Source organism: Symphalangus syndactylus, chromosome 11, assembly GCF_028878055.3.
Source record: "Symphalangus syndactylus isolate Jambi chromosome 11, NHGRI_mSymSyn1-v2.1_pri, whole genome shotgun sequence".
Classification (NCBI taxonomy): domain Eukaryota; kingdom Metazoa; phylum Chordata; class Mammalia; order Primates; family Hylobatidae; genus Symphalangus; species Symphalangus syndactylus.
In genome coordinates, this window is record NC_072433.2 from 35,605,797 (window position 1) to 35,626,275 (window position 20,479).

Here is a 20,479-nt window from a genome sequence, read left to right on the forward strand (position 1 = left end):
AGAAAACCATAGTTTGCAGAGGTTAAAAAATTCACTCAAGATTACACAGTATTGTTGAAGCATAAGGAAAGTTTTTCCTTCTGGACCCTGAGAAGACTGAGAAGGGAAGGGATGATTGTATGCCAGATTGTAACTAATTGGCCTTTCAGATATCCTGTCCTTTTAGCACAAATTGATTTTATAATGACTAGTTCTAGACTGCCTCATGTTTGAAAATGGGCTGCATTAGAAATGAGTACCCATTGAAAAAATGAGCACCATGTAAAAATAGGAATTTCAGAATAATTTTTAAAATGTGAGTCAGTATGTGGTATACCAGGAACATCGTTGTTTTGCTTTTTCTTTTTTTAAGTTAGCAGAACTTAGTGATACATCTTATTATTTTTGTAATTTGTTAAAGTATGTGTATGTTTTACATGGTATCTAAGACAAGTAAATTGAAGTTGACAAAAATCAACAGGGACCCCTTGTCTATTAGAAGGTCAGGCTTACTCCACAGCCTGTAGAGAGATGTGGTAATATTGATGAAACCCTTACAGCTTCGGGCTGGTGAAGAATTTTTAATCATGGCTGCTACTGGGGCTGCTGTTTGGACTCTGAGTTGTCCTCACAGAGATCTGCATGCTGCCCTGTGACCTGTTTCCTAGGTAACTTTCACACGGTTCTTGAGCAAAAGATTTCTAGATGATTTTTTTTTCTATAACCGCTTAAGTCCCTACTTTCTCCCAATTTTGAAAGCTTATTACTGCCAGTTAGCGTTATTTTACTTCAGTTAAGGAATCCTGTTATTTGAAAATCTAGATTTACACAAGATAATATTGAACATTTTTGTACTCATTGGATTAAAGATCATAGTGCTTTAAAAATATTTGATTATATATGAGATTTTAGGAACAGATCTGCTTGATAAGATGAGACAGTCTTTAATGGTCTCTAGCCAAGGCAATAATATTGTAGTATAGCTTATTAGTAATATCACGGATGGTTATATTTTCCTTTTGGACCCCCAAAAGACCTATGATACATTCCCACAACCTATGATAATTCTGTCAAGTGCAATTCTGGTTTGCTAAACTAAGATGAAAATGTGTCACTTTTTTTGTATATGGCAGACTGGAACACTGCAGGGTGTAAATCCTCACATAACCTTTGAAGATTGGTTAAGGCCAATTGGTAGGTTATTTGAAGAATACATTCCTCTTAAAACTTTTTATTATGAAAGTTTCGACCATTTTCAAAAGTAAATGAAAAATGTAATGAACCTTCCTTCACACATGACCCACCTTTAGCGGTTAATCGGCTGTGGCCAACCTTGTTTCATCTATACTCCCACCACTTCCCACCTCCCACTATCCCCAGTTATTTTGAAGCAAATTCCAGACATCATAAAATTTCAAGAGAATACTTTTCTTGATAGGCTGTCCCTGATGAGTGAATCCCTATGTTACCTAAGTAGGATTTGGGGATGGGCCATTTTGGCAGAAGCAGATTACATTGATTATTGTTTGGGTACTTAAAAAGCATTAATATTCTCTTTTACAGTCAAAGACACCAGCTTTGGTATTTGAATATATCAATAATACAGATTTTAAGGTGCGTATGCTTTTCTTTCTGGCATGGGGTTAACAGGGTGAGGGGGAGCTGGTGGTAAATACTGTGTACTCCAGAACCCAAGGGGCCAGGGCTGTCATTGGTGAGAGGAGGAAATAACAAATTGGGTTCCTTAAAGCATGAGTGCAGGATGCAGAAAGTGGCTAGGGTTCTTGCATTAGATGAAATTACTCATCACCCTTTGCCTTGCCTACTCCAGGAGTAGCTGCTCGGCTGGGTCTAAGCTAACGCCTCATCTGTAACACTCCTGTTTTAGACAGCATAGCTTTAGTTGTATGTTAACTTTGACTTTTGTACGACATCTTACTTTGCCGAGAGGAAGGGATAGACCGATACAAGGCCCTTGTGAAAAGAAGCAATGCGTTGGATTCAGTGCTGTCAAATAACAAGTGTGTGTTTGTGCATGTGACGTACAAAGAAATGATTCAGAAAAACCAGAGTCAGTGCTTTAGAAGAGCCCTATCGGGTTTTTTACATTTTCTTACAATGTAAATTATTTTAGACATTGAAGTGTTCTTTTAAAATCATGGTTTTAAACTCGTTTTTCACAAATTTTATTGTCGAAACATTAAAACCTCAATATCAAGGTTTTTGGGGTTAGGCGTACTAGACATGGTAGAAAGCTTTTTTTAGCGCATAATTTAAAAACCAATATACAAACAAAATAGTAGTGTTGATTTTCAGGGGCATTTGGAGGACTTGTAGTTGATTGTAACTCTGAATAAGAGACTTGTGATTTTGTTGTGACGGGCTAGAGACAAAACTAAATCAGCAGTTGAAAGATGTTGGTATCAGGACGGATGGTTCTGGGTGAAAGTAAGAGAATCTTATTCTCACACTTTTTTTTTTTTTTTTTTTTTTTTTTTTTTTTTTTTTTTTGAGAGGGAGTTTCGCTCTTGTCACCCAGGCTGGAGTGCAATGGCATGATCTTGGCTCACTGCAACCTCTGTCTCCCAGGTTCAAGTGATTCTCCTGCCTCAGCCTCCTGAGTAGCTGAAATTACAGGCATGCACTACCACCCCCAGCTAATTGTTTTTTTTTTTTTTTTTTTAGTAGAGACGGGGTTTCACCATGTTGGCCAGGCTAGTCTTGAACTCCTGACCTCAGGTGATCCACCCGCCTCGGCCTCCCGAAGGGCTGGGATTATAGGTGTGAGCCACTGTCGCGCCCGGCCTAATTTTTCTTAATCACTCTAAAATGACTAAAACAAGGTTAATTAGTGAAAAGTAGCAAAAGAAGATATTTTGACTTATAAAACAATAAGGAAGTTTTATGTGTAGTATAGCACTTCCCACATGTGACAGATTTTCTTGTTAATGTGACTCCTTACAGGTGAAATTAGCAGTGAACTCTAAAAAACGGGGTGTAAATTTTTTCATTCAGCAGCATAACAGCACTTAGGTGGTAGGGTACTATGCTGGTATGTGTAGCTGATCCTATGAATCACCCAGATTTATCCTGATATATGTGAGTGGGAATTTGTGTGCATGTCTTAGAAAACCAGATAGACTTTAATGAAACCAAATATTTTCCTAATGCAAAACTTGAAAGGCTTATCTGAATGGAACTTCATAGTGTAATTCCCCAAGTTTTAAATGCCTGTGCCTTGTTAATGAGTTTTTACCAATTGTCTAGTAGCTACATGTGCAAAATTTCACCTCAGCATTTTGTGTTTTTGTTGTTGTTGTTGTTGTTGTTTTGAGACGGAGCCTCGCCCTGTCGCCCAGGCTAGAGTGCAGTAGCTCAATCTCGGCTCAGTGCAACCTCTGCTTCCCAGGTTCAATCAATTCTCCTGCCTCAGCCTCCTGAGTAGCTGGGACTGCAGGCATGCGCCACCACACCCGGCTAATTTTTTTTTTTTTTTTTTTTTTTTTTTTGTATTTTTAGTAGAGACAGGGTTTTACCAGTTAGCCAGGGTGGTCTTGATTTCCTTACCTCGTGATCCACCCAACTCGGCCTCCCAAAGTGCTGGGATTACAGGCGTGAGCCACTGCGCGTAGCCCATTTTCTGTTTCTTAAAGTGTCATCTGCTCTGTTGATTTAACAGCTGCTGACGATCAGTTAGTGGGAATTCTGATTTCTTAGATAAATTCTCTCTGGGGTCTTAACCCTCAAAGGGGATGTTTCATACATTCTCTCGTAGCTTTCTTTAAAGGGATTATGGGAAATTAATGTTTTTTTGAAGCTTGCATACCTGAAGTCATTTTTATTTTGTCCTGCCAATTAATTTGCCAGGGTATGGGATTCTAGGTTATAATTCATAATTTCCTTGATTTTGAAGAGATTGTTCCAGTATTACCACTGAAGCCATTCTAGTTTCATCTTATGTGACGATTTTGTTTTTGTTTTTTTCCTCTGGAAGCTTTTAGGATTTTCTCATTTCCAGTCTTCTGAAATTTCACAATGACGTGCCTTCGCATGGGTCCCTTTTATCTTTTGTTCTGCATACTTGCTGGGCTTTTTCCCCTGTGTTTTGGAAAAATATTTTTAATGTTCTTTGATTTTTCTCCCCTTTCTTCTTTGTTCTCACTTTCCAGAACTCATTCAAATGTTAGACTTCACATCTTACAGCTCCATTTTGGTCTCAGAACTTTTTAAAATAGTATCCTGTTCTTTTATGTTTTATGTAATACCTTCTATTTTCTCACTAAGAATATTGTATTTTTTCCCTTCATACTTTTTCTCTATTTTTCTTTGTGTGTGAGTTTTTGTTATTTTGTTATTCAGTCTCTGAAATATCATGGTTTTTGAATGTCTGCTTATTGCTCTAAAGAACCATCAGCCCCTGTCTCAAGGATGCAGGCTTGGCTGCTGGTATTTTAGCCTTAAGTTGAGGAGAACCATGGGGAGTGTTGTGCAGACTTCACCTAATTCTCCAGTTTTCAGTGTGGTATCTTAAACTCATTTCCCGTTTCCAGTGCACTGTGTTTCCTCTCTTAGACCAACATCGGAGGTCCCCTGTCCTGAGCCTTTCTGAGGTTGTTCAGCTGGAAGCTGTTTGCTTCTGGCCCCTCTTTCGCTGTTGGCAGAGACATGTTTTCTAGCTTCACAATGTTGTTTCTCCTAAACTCTTTGTTCTTATGATTTAATCTCCCTGCTCCTTTTACGGTTATTTTAGAGGAGTTTCAGGTAGAGCAGAGGTGTTTCATCTGCCTTGTGTAACTGGAGGTCCCCTTTGAATGTTCAAGCCATGACATTTTAATCAAGAGATCATTAAATATCAGGTGGCAGATGTGTATTTTTGAAGAGCAATTCATGGCAGGAAAATTATATTCTTTTCCAGATGGTATGGCAGGCCACAAATAGAAGATCATTTAGTTCATTGTCATGGTGTCCTTTAGTCTTTTTATTTTGTCCTGTGTCCATCTTATTAGGAGAGTTTGTTTTATCTTTTTAATTTTAGTGTAAAGTATGTTAATAACTGGTTTTAAGGTTATCACCCAGAGAGTGTTTGTCCCTTGTTAATACCAGGGTGAATTAACAGTGATGCAGCCCGCAGCCCATTCTTTTCAGTGTTTTATATTTGTGCAATGGATTATAAGTTTTGATCTATAATTTTATTTTGTCATAGGGTCCTTTAAATTTGCTATCAAGGTTATGCTATATAAGATAGATTGAGTAGCTTTTCCTTTTCCTATTCTCTGAAAGTTTATGTAAGATAGGTATTATATGGGTAGATGTCTTTCAAGGATGGGAGGAAGACTTTGAAATATACTTTCCTTTTTAAAACATAGGTTAAAGTTTATCCAGGTTTTCTGTCTCTTCTTGAGTCTATTTGGATAATATATATTTTATTCACCTTCAATTTGATTGACATAAAGAATTCTGTTAGGACTTAGAAACTATACTGTTGACTGGTCACAAAAAAAACAAAACTCTGGCATATCTGTAGTTATCCTTTCCTTCACATTTTTAAGTAGTATTTGTGCCTTTACTCTTTTTCTTTTTAAATCAGTCTTGCTAGAGATCTCTCATTAGTCCTTTAAAAGAACTAGCTTTTTGTTTTTATTGCTCAGTTATTGTTTTTCTCTTTCTGCTCCTATCTTATTTTTCTTCTTTCTTCCTTCAACTTTGTTGGGCTTTCAGTGGTTTTCTTCTTCATTTCTTGAGTTGAATCAAACTCATTGGATTCTGTTTTTCTGTTTTTTTTTTTTTTTTTTTGAGACAAAGTCTCGCTCTGTTGCCCAGGCTGGAGTGCAGTGGCACAGTCTTGGCTCACTGCACCCTCCACCTCCCGGGTTCAAGTGATTCTCCTGCCTCAGCTTCCTGAGTAGCTGGGATTACAGGTGTGTGCCACCATGCCTGGCTAATTTTTGTATTTTTTGGTACAGATGGGGTTTCACCATGTTGGTCAGGCTGGTCTTGAACTGCTGACCTCATGATCCACCTACCTTGGCCTCCCAAAGTGCTGGGATTACAGGTATGGGCCACCGCGCCTGGCCTTGATTTTGTTTTTCTTGACAATACATGTGCTTAAGTTTGTACAACCCTAAGCATCATTTTACCTGTATCCCATGGTTATGGAACCCACTTCTGGATAGTTTTCAAACTAGAAGTGCAAACTGCAACATGGTGAATTTGCGTTTTTCTCCGAAGACTTTTCACTTGGAAAATTGGAAAGAGTAGCACAATGAGTATATATCCTTCACCTAGATTTACCAGTTGTTTTGCCACGTTTGCAGTTATTTCTCTGTCTGTCCCCTAACCCTCTCTTTTCTTTCTTTTTTTTTTTGAGACAGAGTCTCGATCTCTCACACAGGCTGGAGTGCAGTGACCTGATCTTGGCTCACTGTAACCTCTGCCTCCTGGGTTCAAGCGATTCTCCTGCCTCAGCCTCCTGAGTAGATGGGACTACAGGTGTGCACCACCACACCCAGCTAATTTTTTGTATTTTTAGTAGAGACAGGGTTCCACCATGTTGACCAGGCTGGTCTTGAACCCCTTACCTCAGGTGATCTGCCCACCTTGGCCTCCCAAAGTGATGGGATTACAGGCGTGAGCCACCATGCCCAGCCTCTCCTTTCTGTTTTATCTTTTTGCTGAGTCATTTTAAATTAAGTTTCAGACATCATTATGATACGTCACTTGTAAATATGCTAGCACTGAAACTAGGCTGTTTTCCTGTGCAAACCGCAATACTCTTAGTACACCAAAGAAATTTAATATTTATACAATAATGCCATCTAAGATAAGTTCATACTCAAAAGTTTCTCTATAATCATTGTTTCAGTAATGTTCTTTATAGCTGTGTGTTTGTGAATGTATGGTCCAGGATCCAGTTGAATTTTTTAAAAATTTGATTGCACTGTGTTCAGAGAACATGACCTATATAATGTTAATTATTTGGAATTTGTTGATGGTTGCTTTGTAACTTTAGTACTTGATCATTTTTTATACCAAGTGTGTTAATATAGTTCAGAATTGGCCTACCAATTTTTTTCCTTGTATTTCACTTTATGGTAGAGGTATTGGTTTGGTCAGTTTCTCCTTAAAATCAGCAGTTTTAATGCTTCATATATGCCAAAACTGTAATAAAGATATTTTAGAACAAGACAAAACTTTGAAATGAATGAATGAGAAAAGTCAGTCTCTAAGAGTTGGAATGAATAATTGTAGCAACCTCCCATACTTTAAAGTATCTCAGGTCGGGTGTGGTGGCTCATGCCTCTGTGATCTCAGCACTTTGGGAGGCCGAAGTAGGCAGATCACCTGAGGTCAGGAGTTAGAGACCAGCCTGGCCAACATGACGAAACCCCGTCTCTACTAAAAATACAAAAAAATTAGCCGGGCGTGGTAGTGCACGCCTGTAGTCCCAGCTACTCAGGAGGCGGAGGTAGGAGAATCACTTGAACCCCGGGGGGGTGCGGAGGTTGCAGTGAGCAGAGATCTTGCCATTGCACTCCAGCCTGGGCAACAGAGTGAGATTCCATCTCAATTGAAAGGAAAACAAAGGCGTCTGAAGAGAAGCTAAGGTACTATTTTGAAATACAAAAAAAAAAAGATTTTGATAAGACACCCCAAATGGGCTCCATCCTAAGAAGCTGGTAGAATCATATTGATATTTGGAGAATTTCTAAATCACTCACATAGAGGTAAATCACCACTTAGTAAATAATGTGAGGCCTTGTTAATTCTGTTAGAGGTTGAGTTTACAGACTAAATAGTTTCCTTAATTGGGGAAACAAATTGTACTTTCATATTACATCATGTGTGTTATAGGTCATTAACATTATTTTATCATTTCCTTGTAGGAAAATAAGTGACATTTTCAGGGGATTTGTAATAACTTTGATCTGCTTGATTAAAGATTTATTCTACTTCCTTAAATTTCTAAAAACGTTGACCTAGGTTTTATTCTGGAACTTAGAGGTTACATGTAAATAATTCTTAAACTGGCGACTGCTACAGTAAATCCCTCTTTTGCTTGGACTTTATATATCCCACCACTTTTTCTTCTCTACACATGACAGGGATTTATTTATAGGCATAGACTGAGCTGTGTATATCAGGGAATGTGCACACACTGTGTGGCTTGAGAGTTTGGTGTGTCGGTGATTCCCACATCTGGCAGGTGACCAGAGCTGCCTGGGAAGCTTTCTTATAAAGTGTAAATCTTCCTGACGGTCACGGTTGGGAATGGGGTCTTCGAATCTGTGGCTCATGGTGATGCAGCTGAATCACACTTGGAGTCTGAACGGCTGTGTGTATGCCTACCGTAGCAGTGAGGCCCACCTGTGGCCATGCCTTTGTGGGTGTCTGTGGTTTTACACCATGTAGGCCCTGAGTCTGATGACCAAATTACAATTCCTGCCATTCTCCTCCTCAGACTTTTTGGAGCTAATTAAAAGGCCCAGGAAATTTCCACCTTTTAAGTCATTTATTTTTTGAAAATGTAACCAAAGCTGACTTCCTGCCAGCATTTTGTAGTGAATTGTTTAATAATGTTCTCCCCATAGCTGGCTAAGAAGAAGCGAGGGAAAGTGTGGTTCTTGTGGCGTTTCTCTTTCTAATGTGTCATGGACTCTTGATACTTCTGTTTCTTGGAAGAGTGCTTCTGTTTTGTTCCATTGACTGTGAACTTTGTAAAAACATGTATGCAAGACAGAGCTGCCATACATGGTGTTTGGTGTATGAAGCACTTGCTCTTCTGCTGTGTGAGGACTTCATATGTGGTTGGAGTTCAGTGTAGGAAATGGGTGTGGTACTGAGTGAGTTGTTCAGTGGGCCCTTGGCATACTTGGGTGGTGGGGACAGTTCAGAGATCTTTTATCACCAAATTTGATGACTGTGCCACCAGCCACTGTACCCATTTCTCCCTGTCATGTGTATGCCACGAAGCGCAGGGAATGTTGGCATGAGTCTCTTGGGGTCTGGACAAAGCACATAGCAGAATGAAGAGTCACCCTGAGAACCTGAGGTTACCACCAGTCCCTGTGTGAGGAATGTTAACTCTGGGGATGCTGTTTTCTTAATGGTGTCCTGTGCACATACACGTTGGAGAGTCAGTGGCATGGAGATAGAGGAGGGAGGTATCATTGTCAGCTCTATAGAAAGCAGACAGGTTGGTTTTGGCTTTACAGGCTAAGGTGGAGTGGGGCTAGAGAGGGAAGAGTGGAGGCAGCAAACACGGGCTTGTTTTGTGAGAGTTGGGGACGCCTGGGGGTACAGTGAAGAACAGAGCTACAAAAGTCAGAGGAAGCCAGACTGTGGACCCTGCATCGTCTTGAATTTTAGGCCCAGGCGGTTAAATGTTACAGATGTAGTTTGGTCTCCTCCTACCCAGAGATCCTGAGAAGTGAGGGTGAATGGCAGCCAGTCACTTGGAACTTTGTAATATCTTAGTCCTATACACTAGTGTACAACTGGTGTCTTTTGAATTAAATTGTTAATGGTTTTTGTAGCTAGAAATACTGTGTTAGCAGTCCAGAGACATTTATTTGTATGGCTTATACCATTTATACAGATGCATGGTGTAGGTACCACATGATAAGGAAAGCCTTCTACAGATAAAAGTCCTAATAAGATAGCCCATGTTAGTTTTCTGGAAATAAAATATTCCAGCCCTCTAAGGGTTAGAAAATTAGATCTTTTCTCTTACATAGCGTATTTATTGACTTGAAGTTCAATTTAGCATAGTCTCTGTGAGTGATTTCCTTAACTCACAGAGGAGCTGCTTTGACACCCAAGAGATGGCATCTTAAGCCTCTGTCTTTGCATTCAAGCTGTCAGTGTGCAGCCAAGTCCTGGCTAAGAAGCCTTCTTGCAGCAGAGCTGGGAGAAGAACAAAAAGCTTGGGTGTGTGTTATGTAGCTGAAGCTCTCCTGAGCAGAAGTGGTGGCTTGTTGGTGCTGTTCTGCCTGAATGGGGGTCGGCTGCAGCCAGGGCCAGCCACCCAACCCCACAACACCATGTACTGGCCTGTGCATTTCATTCCCTGCGCTGCCCTGAGGTTGATGAGATCAAATATTTTTCTTAAGCTGGAAGAGGGAATTACTCTTACCTAAAGGGGGAAACTTGAGAAAGCAAAGACCTGGTATTCTTAGAAAATGTTAAATTTGGTTCTCGGCAAATTTGATGTTTTTATTAAATTTTTTTTAACATTATATGTGGATCAAAAATATAAAATGGTAGATAGTGAAAAGTCTCTTTTATTCCCCTGTATTCCAGCTGCCTATTCCTTTACACATCTATACGTGAAACCAGTTTTTATTACTTTCTTCTATATCATTTTTGCAGATACAGAAAACATGGATGTATAGTTTTATTTCCTCCCTATTACACAGACACATTGTATACACTGTTCTGTGTTCCCTGGAGAGATTCCCTACATTGCTTGAGTCTCTCTTCCAATAGAAGAACAAGAGAAGTTTAATAAAGGTGTGTTTCTTAGTTTTATAGAAAGCGTGGCTTGGATGGGAAAACAGATTTACGTGGATTTGATTAGATATCAAAGATAATGAAAGTTCCTGGCAAGGGTTTATGATGCTTTTAATGAAGCTTGTAGCATTAATGTATTCTGACTCTTAGAAATTTTTTAAAAACTCTCATTTGGTCTTTGGATTATCAATAATGAAAACTTCCATTTGCCTATCAGTTTGGCCAGTGATCACTTTTGATACCCCTGTCTTTTTTCACTCCTAAGACATCAGTTGTTGCCTGTGAAATGTACTTTTTTTCCAGCCTGGAATTGGTTTCCGGGGAGCAGAGGGTATAGATTTTTTTTGTAAGCTCTTGCCATCTGCAAATGCCATAGCACCTCCTTTTTCCTTTTTTTTTGGGAACAGCCTGTTTCGCCACTGTTTTACCACAGTAGCCCATGAAGTTCTTCAGAGCTCTGCCATCCACTCAGAACCCACTTCTCTAGAGTATACTGTGGTGTTACAGTGGGGTTAGTTTTCTTGATGTTCAGTAAGAATGTGAAGACAGACAATTTAGACTTCACAGTGGTGTAATTGTGGTTAATAATTGTAATTGGCAAAATCACAGAGCATTAAATAGGAAAGATCTGAGTTGGCTTAAATGTTTTTCTCCCTTGGAATTCCTTCCTTTTTTTTTTTTTCTTCTGATGATTAAAATATAAAACCTTCATCTTTAGTCTTCCCATTTATTTCAGATCAGGTAGTAAAAAAGTCATGGGATTCCTTAGTCACTTAAGTATCAAATAAGCTTAGAGAATGGCCTGCACTGAGGATGACAAGATGCAGTGAGACTAAATTAACTTTCTGTTTTCTGGAATCTGTTTCAGCAACTCTACCAGATCCTGACAGACTTTGATATCCGGTTTTATATGTATGAACTACTTAAAGTAAGTGGTATTCATAAACCGTTAATTTTTTTCAGGCCTGTTAATTAAAAGATAAGTTTTTGAGAGAACAAAGAGAACTCAAGCAGAATGTTTCTTGATGTGCAGAGGATTTAATGAAGTTTTTAAACTTATATTGAGGCCTCCATCAAGGAATCTTCACATAGAAACTTTCCAGTGGAACTGGGAAAAAAGTGGCCAAGTCAAGGGGTACAGGGACATTATACCTTAGAACCTCCCATAGCTCTTGTTGGGCCATATGTTTTCTCTTTGCTGCTTTATTAATACCTACTGTGAATATAACAAATCACCCCAAACTTAATGACTTTTAAAAAATGATTATTGTTTCTTATAATTGAGTTAGCCAGGTGATTCTTTAGGTCTCAGTTGACTTGACTGGGGCAGGATGGTCCAGGATGGCCTCATTCACAATTTAGGACCACAGGTCTCATCCTCCAGCCCGTGAAGTTCATGCTGCTCCCCATGGTGGTCCTCCTGGGGTTCCTAGCGGCAGAGAGAGGGAAACCTCAATGTATAGGCACTTTTCAACCCTCTACCTGTGTCATATTTGCTAATAACCCTATTGGCCAAAGCAAATCACATGGCCAAACCTAGCTTCAAAGGGTGGAAAAACCGACTCCACTCTTGATGGGAAAAGCATTGAAGTCATATTGTAGAGAGATATGCCTACGGGGTGGCAGGCATTTGCAGCCATCTTTCCTTGCCATGTGTTGTCATCCCCTTCTTGCAGGAGTCTTCCTACCCTACCCCTGTAGCCCTGGCTCGTTAATGCAGGGAGAAGTGATGGATAGAATGTCTAAGAGACTTACTAATCCCAAGCACAATGAAATTTGAAGAATTACTGATTGGTGGAGGAATGATCATTTTGTTTGTCTAGATAAACACATAAAGGAATGCTCAGTTTGTAAAATGGAGTACACCCATGGGTCCTAGATTTTTTGTGTCCTGGATCACTAAGAACCTAATGAAAACTATGAACTCCCTCCAAAAATACATATATTAATATGCAGTCTTGTGTAAAGTTTTAGGGTAGTTGTAGATCTTAAGAACAGTTCTATGAAACGAATGTGTTTTTATAAGAATTTGTACGAACCACTTTTTCTTAGAGAAAGCTGAGGTGGTGGATTTAAGGTTCACTCTTAGGACTAATGGGTCTTTCTTTTTGTCAGTAAGATCAGAAAGACGAAAAAGGTCGAGCTTGATTTATCCCACGTTTCTCCATGTCTTCTCCAGACTAAAATTGAAGCATTGGTGTGGATAAAATTTGCAGTGCCATGATCCTGTGAACTGTCAGGCTAGCTGCTTTTCTGGAGGTGCTTCCCGAGTAATCCCATGCACTCTCACCCTATGAGAGCTACAATTCAAATCTCACAGTTGATTATTTTTAAGTAAGATGGTATTGAGATTTTGTGTTATTTAACCAAATAACACAACTAAAGTTGTATAAGCTTGCCTGCCCTTAGGTCCCATAAAGACATCCAACAAATGCAGGTCTTCCCAGGTGGACATGTGGGTGTCACTCAATGTCTGATGTCCTTTCTGCTTTCTGGAGGTAGCAGCTAGGCAGTAAGGGCATATACTTATTTTTGCTAATGAGACGTAGAATCCCAGATGAAACTTGAAAAACGTCTTTCGTGCTTAATGGTCAGAAACTGTGCCAGATTTTAAAACTGAAATAATTCCCCAAAGAATTTCAAAGCATGTCAGTAACTCCATAAGGAGTCCAACTAGGAAACTTGGCAAAAGAATTAATTACCTTGCTGTATTTGTTCAGCCTTTGCTTTCATTGAGTATTTTTCACATGCCAGGTATTGTGGTCTTAATTAGTTTATTCCTTTGGACAAAGTAGGCAATATAGCAGAATCAACACTTGGCAAATTTTCTCTTTGAAAAGAAAAAATAGGAGCGGGGAAGAGTAAATATTTAACTCCTTTGAAAATGTAGAAGCAACTGAGGCTGAGGGCTGCAGTGTGATGACTCAGTGACTTAACCTGATCTCCTGATTCAGATTCAAGGAGGTCTGCCCTCACGACCCCTGGTTTCATAAAGCACTGCCACAAAGGCACTTTGGAATCTTGCTACAGTTATTGTAAAACAGAGGAAAAAAATTGAAGTAGAATGTAAGCTAAGTAAATAAATCTTAAATGTACAGTCTTTTGGATGTTTGTGTATGTGAAACTCTCAACCAGATTTACACAGAACGATGATATCCAGTATAGTTAGTAACCACTGCCCATAGGTAGCTATTTAAATTAAGTAAAATTCAAAATTTAGTTGCTGGCCAGACTCGGTGGCTCATGCCTGTAAATCCCAACGCTTTGGGAGGCCAAGGCAGGTGGATTGCTTGAGCTCAGGAGTTCAAGACCAGCCTGGGCAACATGGCAAAGCCCCGTAGCTACCAAAAAATATATATATATGTGTGTGTGTGTGTATATATATATATATATATATATATATATATATATATATGCATGCATGCGCCAGGTGTAGTGGTGCATGCCTATGGTTCCAGCTACTCAGGAGGTGGAGGTGGGAGGATCCACTTGAGCCTGTAAGGCAGAGGTTGCAGTGAGCTGAGATCATGCCACTGCACTCTAGCCTGGGCGACAGAACAAGGCCCTGTCCCAAAAAATAATAAAATAAAATTTAGTTCCCTAGTCACACTAGGCACATTTCAGGTGCTCGGTGGCCTCATGTGGCTAGTGGCTACCATATCATAGAGTGCAGGAATAGAATATTTCCGTCGTTGCAGAAAGTCCTATTGGACAGGGCTGGTAGAGGATGTTGTGAACATCCTGCAGGGCTCTCTTGTGTTCTTCTGTTCAGTGTCTCATCTGAAGATTTATATCCTTATATGTATCCCCATAGTTTAGTAGTGCCTGTTCTTGATCTTCAAGTAACAAGCATTCTTTCTTTTTTTTGGAGATGGAGTCTTCTGTCACCCAGGCTGGAGTGTGGTGGTGCAATCTTGGCTCACTGCAACCTCTGCCTCCCAGGTTCAAGCAATTCTCCTGCCTCGGCCTCCTGAGTAGTTGGGATTACAGGCATGCACCACCACACCTGGCTAATTTTTGTATTTTTAGTAGAAACGGGGTTTCACCCTGTTGGTCAGGCTGGTCTCAAAACTCCTGACCTCGTGATCTGCCCTCCTTGGCCTCCCAAACTGCTGGGATTACAGGCATGAGCCACCACGCCTGGCCATAACAAGCATTCTATATTGTATACTCTTGGTTCAGGGAAAAGCACAGATCAGGGGAGCTTATTCCTGGAATGCTAATCCTAGGGCTCATTCTCTGCCTTGTGTACTCCTCCAGCATGAAGAAGTCCATTCCAGTGTCCTCGAGAGTCTAGTTTATTGCTTCTCATCCAGGTCAAGCTTGTCCCCCAGGGGACATTCGGCAAAATCTGGAACCATTTTTGGTTGTTAAAACTGGAGCTCTACTGGTAGGTAGAGGACAGGGATTCTACTTGAGGAGTATTTCATTGACCTTGTGTAGGATTCAGGTGCTTGCTAAGATTAGCCAAAGGTCCTGAATTTGAAGTTTATGAAGATAGTTATTATGTTAAGTAAGGGAGATTTAGAAGCAAATTTTTACGTTAAAAAAATGGAGCTTAACAATCTAATAAATGATTGAAAGAGTTGAATCAGCATTTCTCCAAAGAAGATTTAGAATGGCCAATAGACACGTAAAAAGATGTTCCACTTCATCACTCATTATGGAAATAAAAATCAAAACCACATGGAGATACCACTTTACACCCACCAGAAAAGCTATAATCAAAAAGTTGAACAATGACAGGTGTTGATGAGAATGTGGAGAAACTTAAACCCTCAGGTTGCTGGTGGGAGTAAAAGTGATGCAGCCACTTTGGAAGATAATTAGGCAGTTTCTTAAAAGTTTAAACACAAACTTAGCACACAACCCAGCACTTCCACCCCTAGGAATCTACCCAAGGGAAATGAAAGCATGAGTGGAAACAACCCAAATGTCCATCAACTAGTGGTGGAATACTACTCAGCAAGGAAAAACAACTTGGATGAATCTCAGAAACAGTATACTGAGTAAAAGAAGGTAGACAAAGCACTATACATCTATGATTTCATTTTATGAATGTACAGAAAAGGCAAATCTATACCAGCAAATAGCAGGTCAGTGGTTGTGGGCAGGGCACGGAGGGGTTGGGAGAAGTTAGGAGAGAGGACTGACTACAGACAAGCTCAGGAAAACTTTTAGGAGTGATGGAGATGTTCTAAAACTGGATTGTGGTAATGGTTGCACAGCTCTTTAAATTTATGAAAAACCATTATATATGTAAAATCTTATCTGCATATCAATCATCTTATACAAAGCAATTTTTTCCCTTGGAGTAATAATGTAATGATAATTCTTTTTTTTTTTTTTTTTTTTGAGACCCACTTTGTTGCCCAGGCTGAAGTGCAATAGCGCCATCTCAGCTCACTGCAGCCTCCGCCTCTCAGGTTCAAGCAATTCTCGTGCCTTAGCCCCATGAGTAGCTGGGACTAGAGGTGCCCACCACCTCGCCTGGCTAATTTTTTGTATTTTTAGTAGAGATGGAGTTTTGCCGTGTTGGCCAGGCTGGTCTTGAACTCCTGACCTGAGGTGATCTGCCTGCTTCTGAAAGTTCTGGGATTACAGGCATGAGCACCATGCCTGGCCTCGTAATGTTAATTCTTAAAGGCTAGCTGGCTCAGCGATTATATTAAGGAAAATACTAACGCTTGGTCATCTAGAAAACCCACGTGGGACCCTTGTGTACAAAATAAGCCATACTGAAAGATGTATTTGAATGTCATTCTTCATGTCCACATAGATGCTGGTCTGTCCTTTGAACCATTATGAGACGTGACTCCAGTGAGGTTCCAAAGTCTGGTTTATCATCCCACACACACACCACACCCCTCCCCACTGCCCGCCTTTTTTGCCCAGGCTGGAGTGCAGTGGCACCATCTCAGCTCACTGCAGCCTCCATCTCCCAGGTTCAAGCAGTTCTCCTGCCTCAGCCCAGTCGAGTAGCTGGGATTACAGGCGCGCACCACTACGCCTGGCTAACTTTTGTATTTTTAGTATAGTCGCGTTGCCCAGGTTAGTCTTGAACTCCTGACCTCAAGTGATCCACCCGCCTCGGCCTCCCAAAGTGCTGGGATTACAGGCATGAGTCACTGTGCCTGCCTTCATCCCCCCCCCCTTTTTAAAGAAATCTTCCTCATCTGGGCGCAGTGGCTCACACCGTAATCCCAGGACTTTGGGAGGCCGAGGCGGGCGGCTCATGAGGTCAGGAGATCGAAACCATCCTGGCTAACACGGTGAAACCCTGTCTCTACTAAAAATACAAAAAATTAGCCGGGCGTGGTGGCAGGCACTTGTAGTCCCAGCTACTCGGGAGGCTGAGGCAGGAGAATGGCGTGAACCCGGGAAGCGGAGCTTGCAGTGAGCCGAGATTGTGCCACTGCACTCCAGCCTGGGCGACAGAGCGAGACTCCATCTCAGAAAAAAAAAAAAAGAAGAAAGAAATCTTCCTCACAGCCCTTGCCATTCCCTTCATACCCCCTTTGTACCAGCTGTAGTATGCAGAGAGAGCAAGGGGTGCCTTCTGAAGCACGCTTTTTTTCTCCTTCATTACAGCCAGCAAGCTGCCCCTTGGGGGACTGTATTCAAGTCAAGGTGTCACAAACAATAAGACTATGCTTGTGTTGGGGGATGGTAGAGGGGTTGCTTACTATTATCTGTGCTTTCTTACCTAATAGGCTCTGGATTACTGCCACAGCAAGGGAATCATGCACAGGGATGTGAAACCTCACAATGTCATGATAGATCACCAACAGAAAAAGGTACCATTACAGCCAGGCAGCAACAAGCTTGATTAAAAGGCTTAGAGCAGACCAAAAAGCTGTCCAGTGCCATGATGGTTTCTGTAGACCCATGGTGGGTTTTTTGGCAAACTTTTCATTACTGTGATTTCTCTCATCTCCATTGTTGATTTCTACTTTGTATAGCGTAGTACACAAGGAAAGTAGACAGTTTAACTACAGTAACTAACTATAGTCACTTGTTTATTTTGGTCATAGTTTTCTGGAGGGCCTCAGAAAGAAATTACAGCTGGTAGTTTCTGCTTCATTTCTTGATGACCTGCAGACCAATCTGCCTGGCCTTAAAAGAACACTTGGGTCCCTCCTATTTTTGATATCCAACTCTGTTGGCCCTAAGCAGTGAGTAAATGGATCATCTAGTATTAGACGAATAAATCATTAGAGCAGTGCTTCAGTCCTGGAGTGGGATGTGTGTCCCCAGCCCTTTCACTGACGCCTGGAGCTTATAACAAAAAGCTATGAATGATGGGAGAATGTGTTACCAAGTGTAACTGCCTACAGTTTCTGAATGTAGGCAGAAAAAAAGGTTGAGCTCTGTTGATCTAGAGAAGAGAGATGAACCAGGATAATTTAAAATTTTTTCAAAAAGTATTTCAAGTGTTCTGCTCTAAAAATGACCTCTTGCACAATTGCTGAAAATGTAATTTTTAAGCCAGTGCACCTGCTCACATTTTTTGTGTGGCCAAATGATCATTACCTAATGTGATGTGGCCTTGTTCTAAGGCATAGGCATCTAGAAACACTCCTTTCACATGTGTTTTTCTGTCCTATTTGTAGCTGCGACTGATAGATTGGGGTCTGGCAGAATTCTATCATCCTGCTCAGGAGTACAATGTTCGTGTAGCCTCAAGGTACTTCAAGGGACCAGAGCTCCTTGTGGACTATCAGGTAAACTTGTTAGCAGAGCTGCTCTGGGTTATTTATACTTGCTTACGGCTTTTTCTGGTTTGCTGTTTATCTAGTCAGTTTGGATAACACTCAAAACCCAGCCATTATTTCACCCTAAAATGCTGATTTTAGTTTTTTCTCAGCTAGTTTTTTGGGGGGACAGAGAAGTTTTTAAGTCTAGAATATCTGCAAAGGTTAAATGAAGACTAGAAATTCAGATCATTTCTAGGAGCCAGGAAGTTAAAAAAAATTTTTTTAAAATAAATTATCTATGGCCATACCACCCTGAACACGCCCAGTCTCATCTAAAAACGAAATTTATATCAGAAAAATGGATTTCTAATACCTTTGGCTAATGGGTTATCCTTATTGCCTCAGATGTATGATTATAGCTTGGACATGTGGAGTTTGGGCTGTATGTTAGCAAGCATGATCTTTCGAAGGGAACCGTTCTTCCATGGACAGGACAACTATGACCAGGTGAGCAAACACTATCTGGTTCTTATTTATTTGGGGGTGAATGCCAAGAAAATAGCATCCTTAGATAGGAATACTATCCTTGAGCCACTAAATGTCACTCAGTGTCTGCATATGAGCTTTTCTTCAAGATAAAGATTGCACAGAATTTTGTGTTTACCAGGTCTGCAGAAGTAGAGGCAGATAATGCTATCTATGCCAAACTTCCAAAGTGAATCTGTGAAGAAGTCAGGCACCTCCTTGTCTAATAAAACTAGGTTTTAGTCATTAGATTGTGATGTCCTATACTGGTCCACCTCTAGAAGATTATTATCATAAGTTGTGTTATTTTAAAGGCAGTTTGGAAATTTGCATTCATGTGAACTTCTTGTCCTTGGGTCTGTCTGCCTGCCCTGGACTCGGGTTTGTATCTCGTTCCTAGAGGTTTAGTGGTGTGGAAGTCTTCTGATTCCTTGGTACAGTGTCCTCATGGGCTCACAGTGTGTTCTGTGCTCAGTGATTTGGTCAGTTTGTTTTGTGTTTCAGCTTGTTCGCATTGCCAAGGTTCTGGGTACAGAAGAACTGTATGGGTATCTGAAGAAGTATCACATAGACCTAGATCCACACTTCAACGATATCCTGGGACAGTAAGTAAGAGAGAGAGAGAGAGAGAGAGTGCTTTACATTACCCCGTTTCAGAAGTGGAAAGGTTAGCCAAAATCACTTTCTTTTCCTGTTCTAATTATAATAAAATGGAAATAGCTGTCTTTTTTCCTATGCATATTTTCTTTTAACTTACTGAGATATTTGGACTTTATATCTTTTAATCATTTTACTTCTCTGAGAGATAACCTATTAATAGAAAAGATAAAACAGAAATCATGATGTTACAGAAAAAAGTTTTCTGGTACAGCATAAGCTTATTTTTAATGGCCAAACTTGGAGAGCGATGATTCTTTGAATAAGAGACTTTGTTTTTTATTATATTTTATTTTATTTTATTTACTTCATACCTCTTCAAGGTGGAGAGACTTACAGTTTCTTCTTGTTCTCGGTAATGGATTTTCTATACAATAGCAAATTTTAAAGCACATTGAGTTTTCAGGTACAGTGCAATAATGCTGAGAAGTAAACATTTTGTTAACAGTTTTCAAACAGTATTTTATGGAACCTCCCTGTTTCTGAGGCTAGCCCTGGGAAATATATCTGCTGACCAATAAAAATTACCCACTCTTCTGCATGCCACCCAGAATTGACTAAAAGTCTACAGCATAAAAAATAATCTAGAAAGGTTCCACATATTCTAAATCAGATATAGAAGTTTTACCTAGTTGTGTTTATCTAATCACAGAGCACCATTGTGTTTCAGGATGCTATGCGGTAACTATGGGGCAGTAGGGCAGGCACCAGTTAGAGATTTAACAAACTTGTAATCAGTACATTATTCTGAGATTTTGTTGGCTTTAGCCCTAGTAGATAAGGATTCTTGTTGAATTTAGTCTCTGATTACCAATGCTTCATTTTTCTTCTCAGACATTCACGGAAACGCTGGGAAAACTTTATCCATAGTGAAAACAGACACCTTGTCAGCCCTGAGGCCCTAGATCTTCTGGACAAACTTCTGCGATACGACCATCAACAGAGACTGACTGCCAAAGAGGCCATGGAGCACCCATACTTCTGTGAGTCTCCAGGGACTGTGTTCAGGGAGTAATTCATTCAAGAGAACAAATCTTCCACTCTTTGAGACCAGTCAGGAGAATTCTAGGGTGTTTGGATTGGATTATTCCTAGAATTTGGCCTCATTTATT

At 40.3% G+C, this 20,479-nt stretch overlaps 1 protein-coding gene across 2 annotated transcripts in view; it reads left to right on the forward strand.

Annotated features, from left to right (window-relative positions):
• CSNK2A2 (casein kinase 2 alpha 2) overlaps window positions 1–20,479 on the forward strand; it is a 42,671-nt gene that overhangs the window by 12,248 nt on the left and 9,944 nt on the right. The window contains exons 4-10 of one of the 2 annotated variants that reach the window (XM_055297973.2): window positions 1,543–1,593; window positions 11,357–11,416; window positions 17,202–17,285; window positions 18,102–18,212; window positions 18,591–18,692; window positions 19,215–19,315; window positions 20,202–20,350. In XM_055297973.2, the coding sequence (XP_055153948.1) occupies window positions 1,543–1,593; window positions 11,357–11,416; window positions 17,202–17,285; window positions 18,102–18,212; window positions 18,591–18,692; window positions 19,215–19,315; window positions 20,202–20,350 (658 nt within the window). The remainder of the gene's footprint in view (window positions 1–1,542; window positions 1,594–11,356; window positions 11,417–17,201; window positions 17,286–18,101; window positions 18,213–18,590; window positions 18,693–19,214; window positions 19,316–20,201; window positions 20,351–20,479) is intronic. The other variant, XM_063611847.1, reaches the window with a different exon arrangement.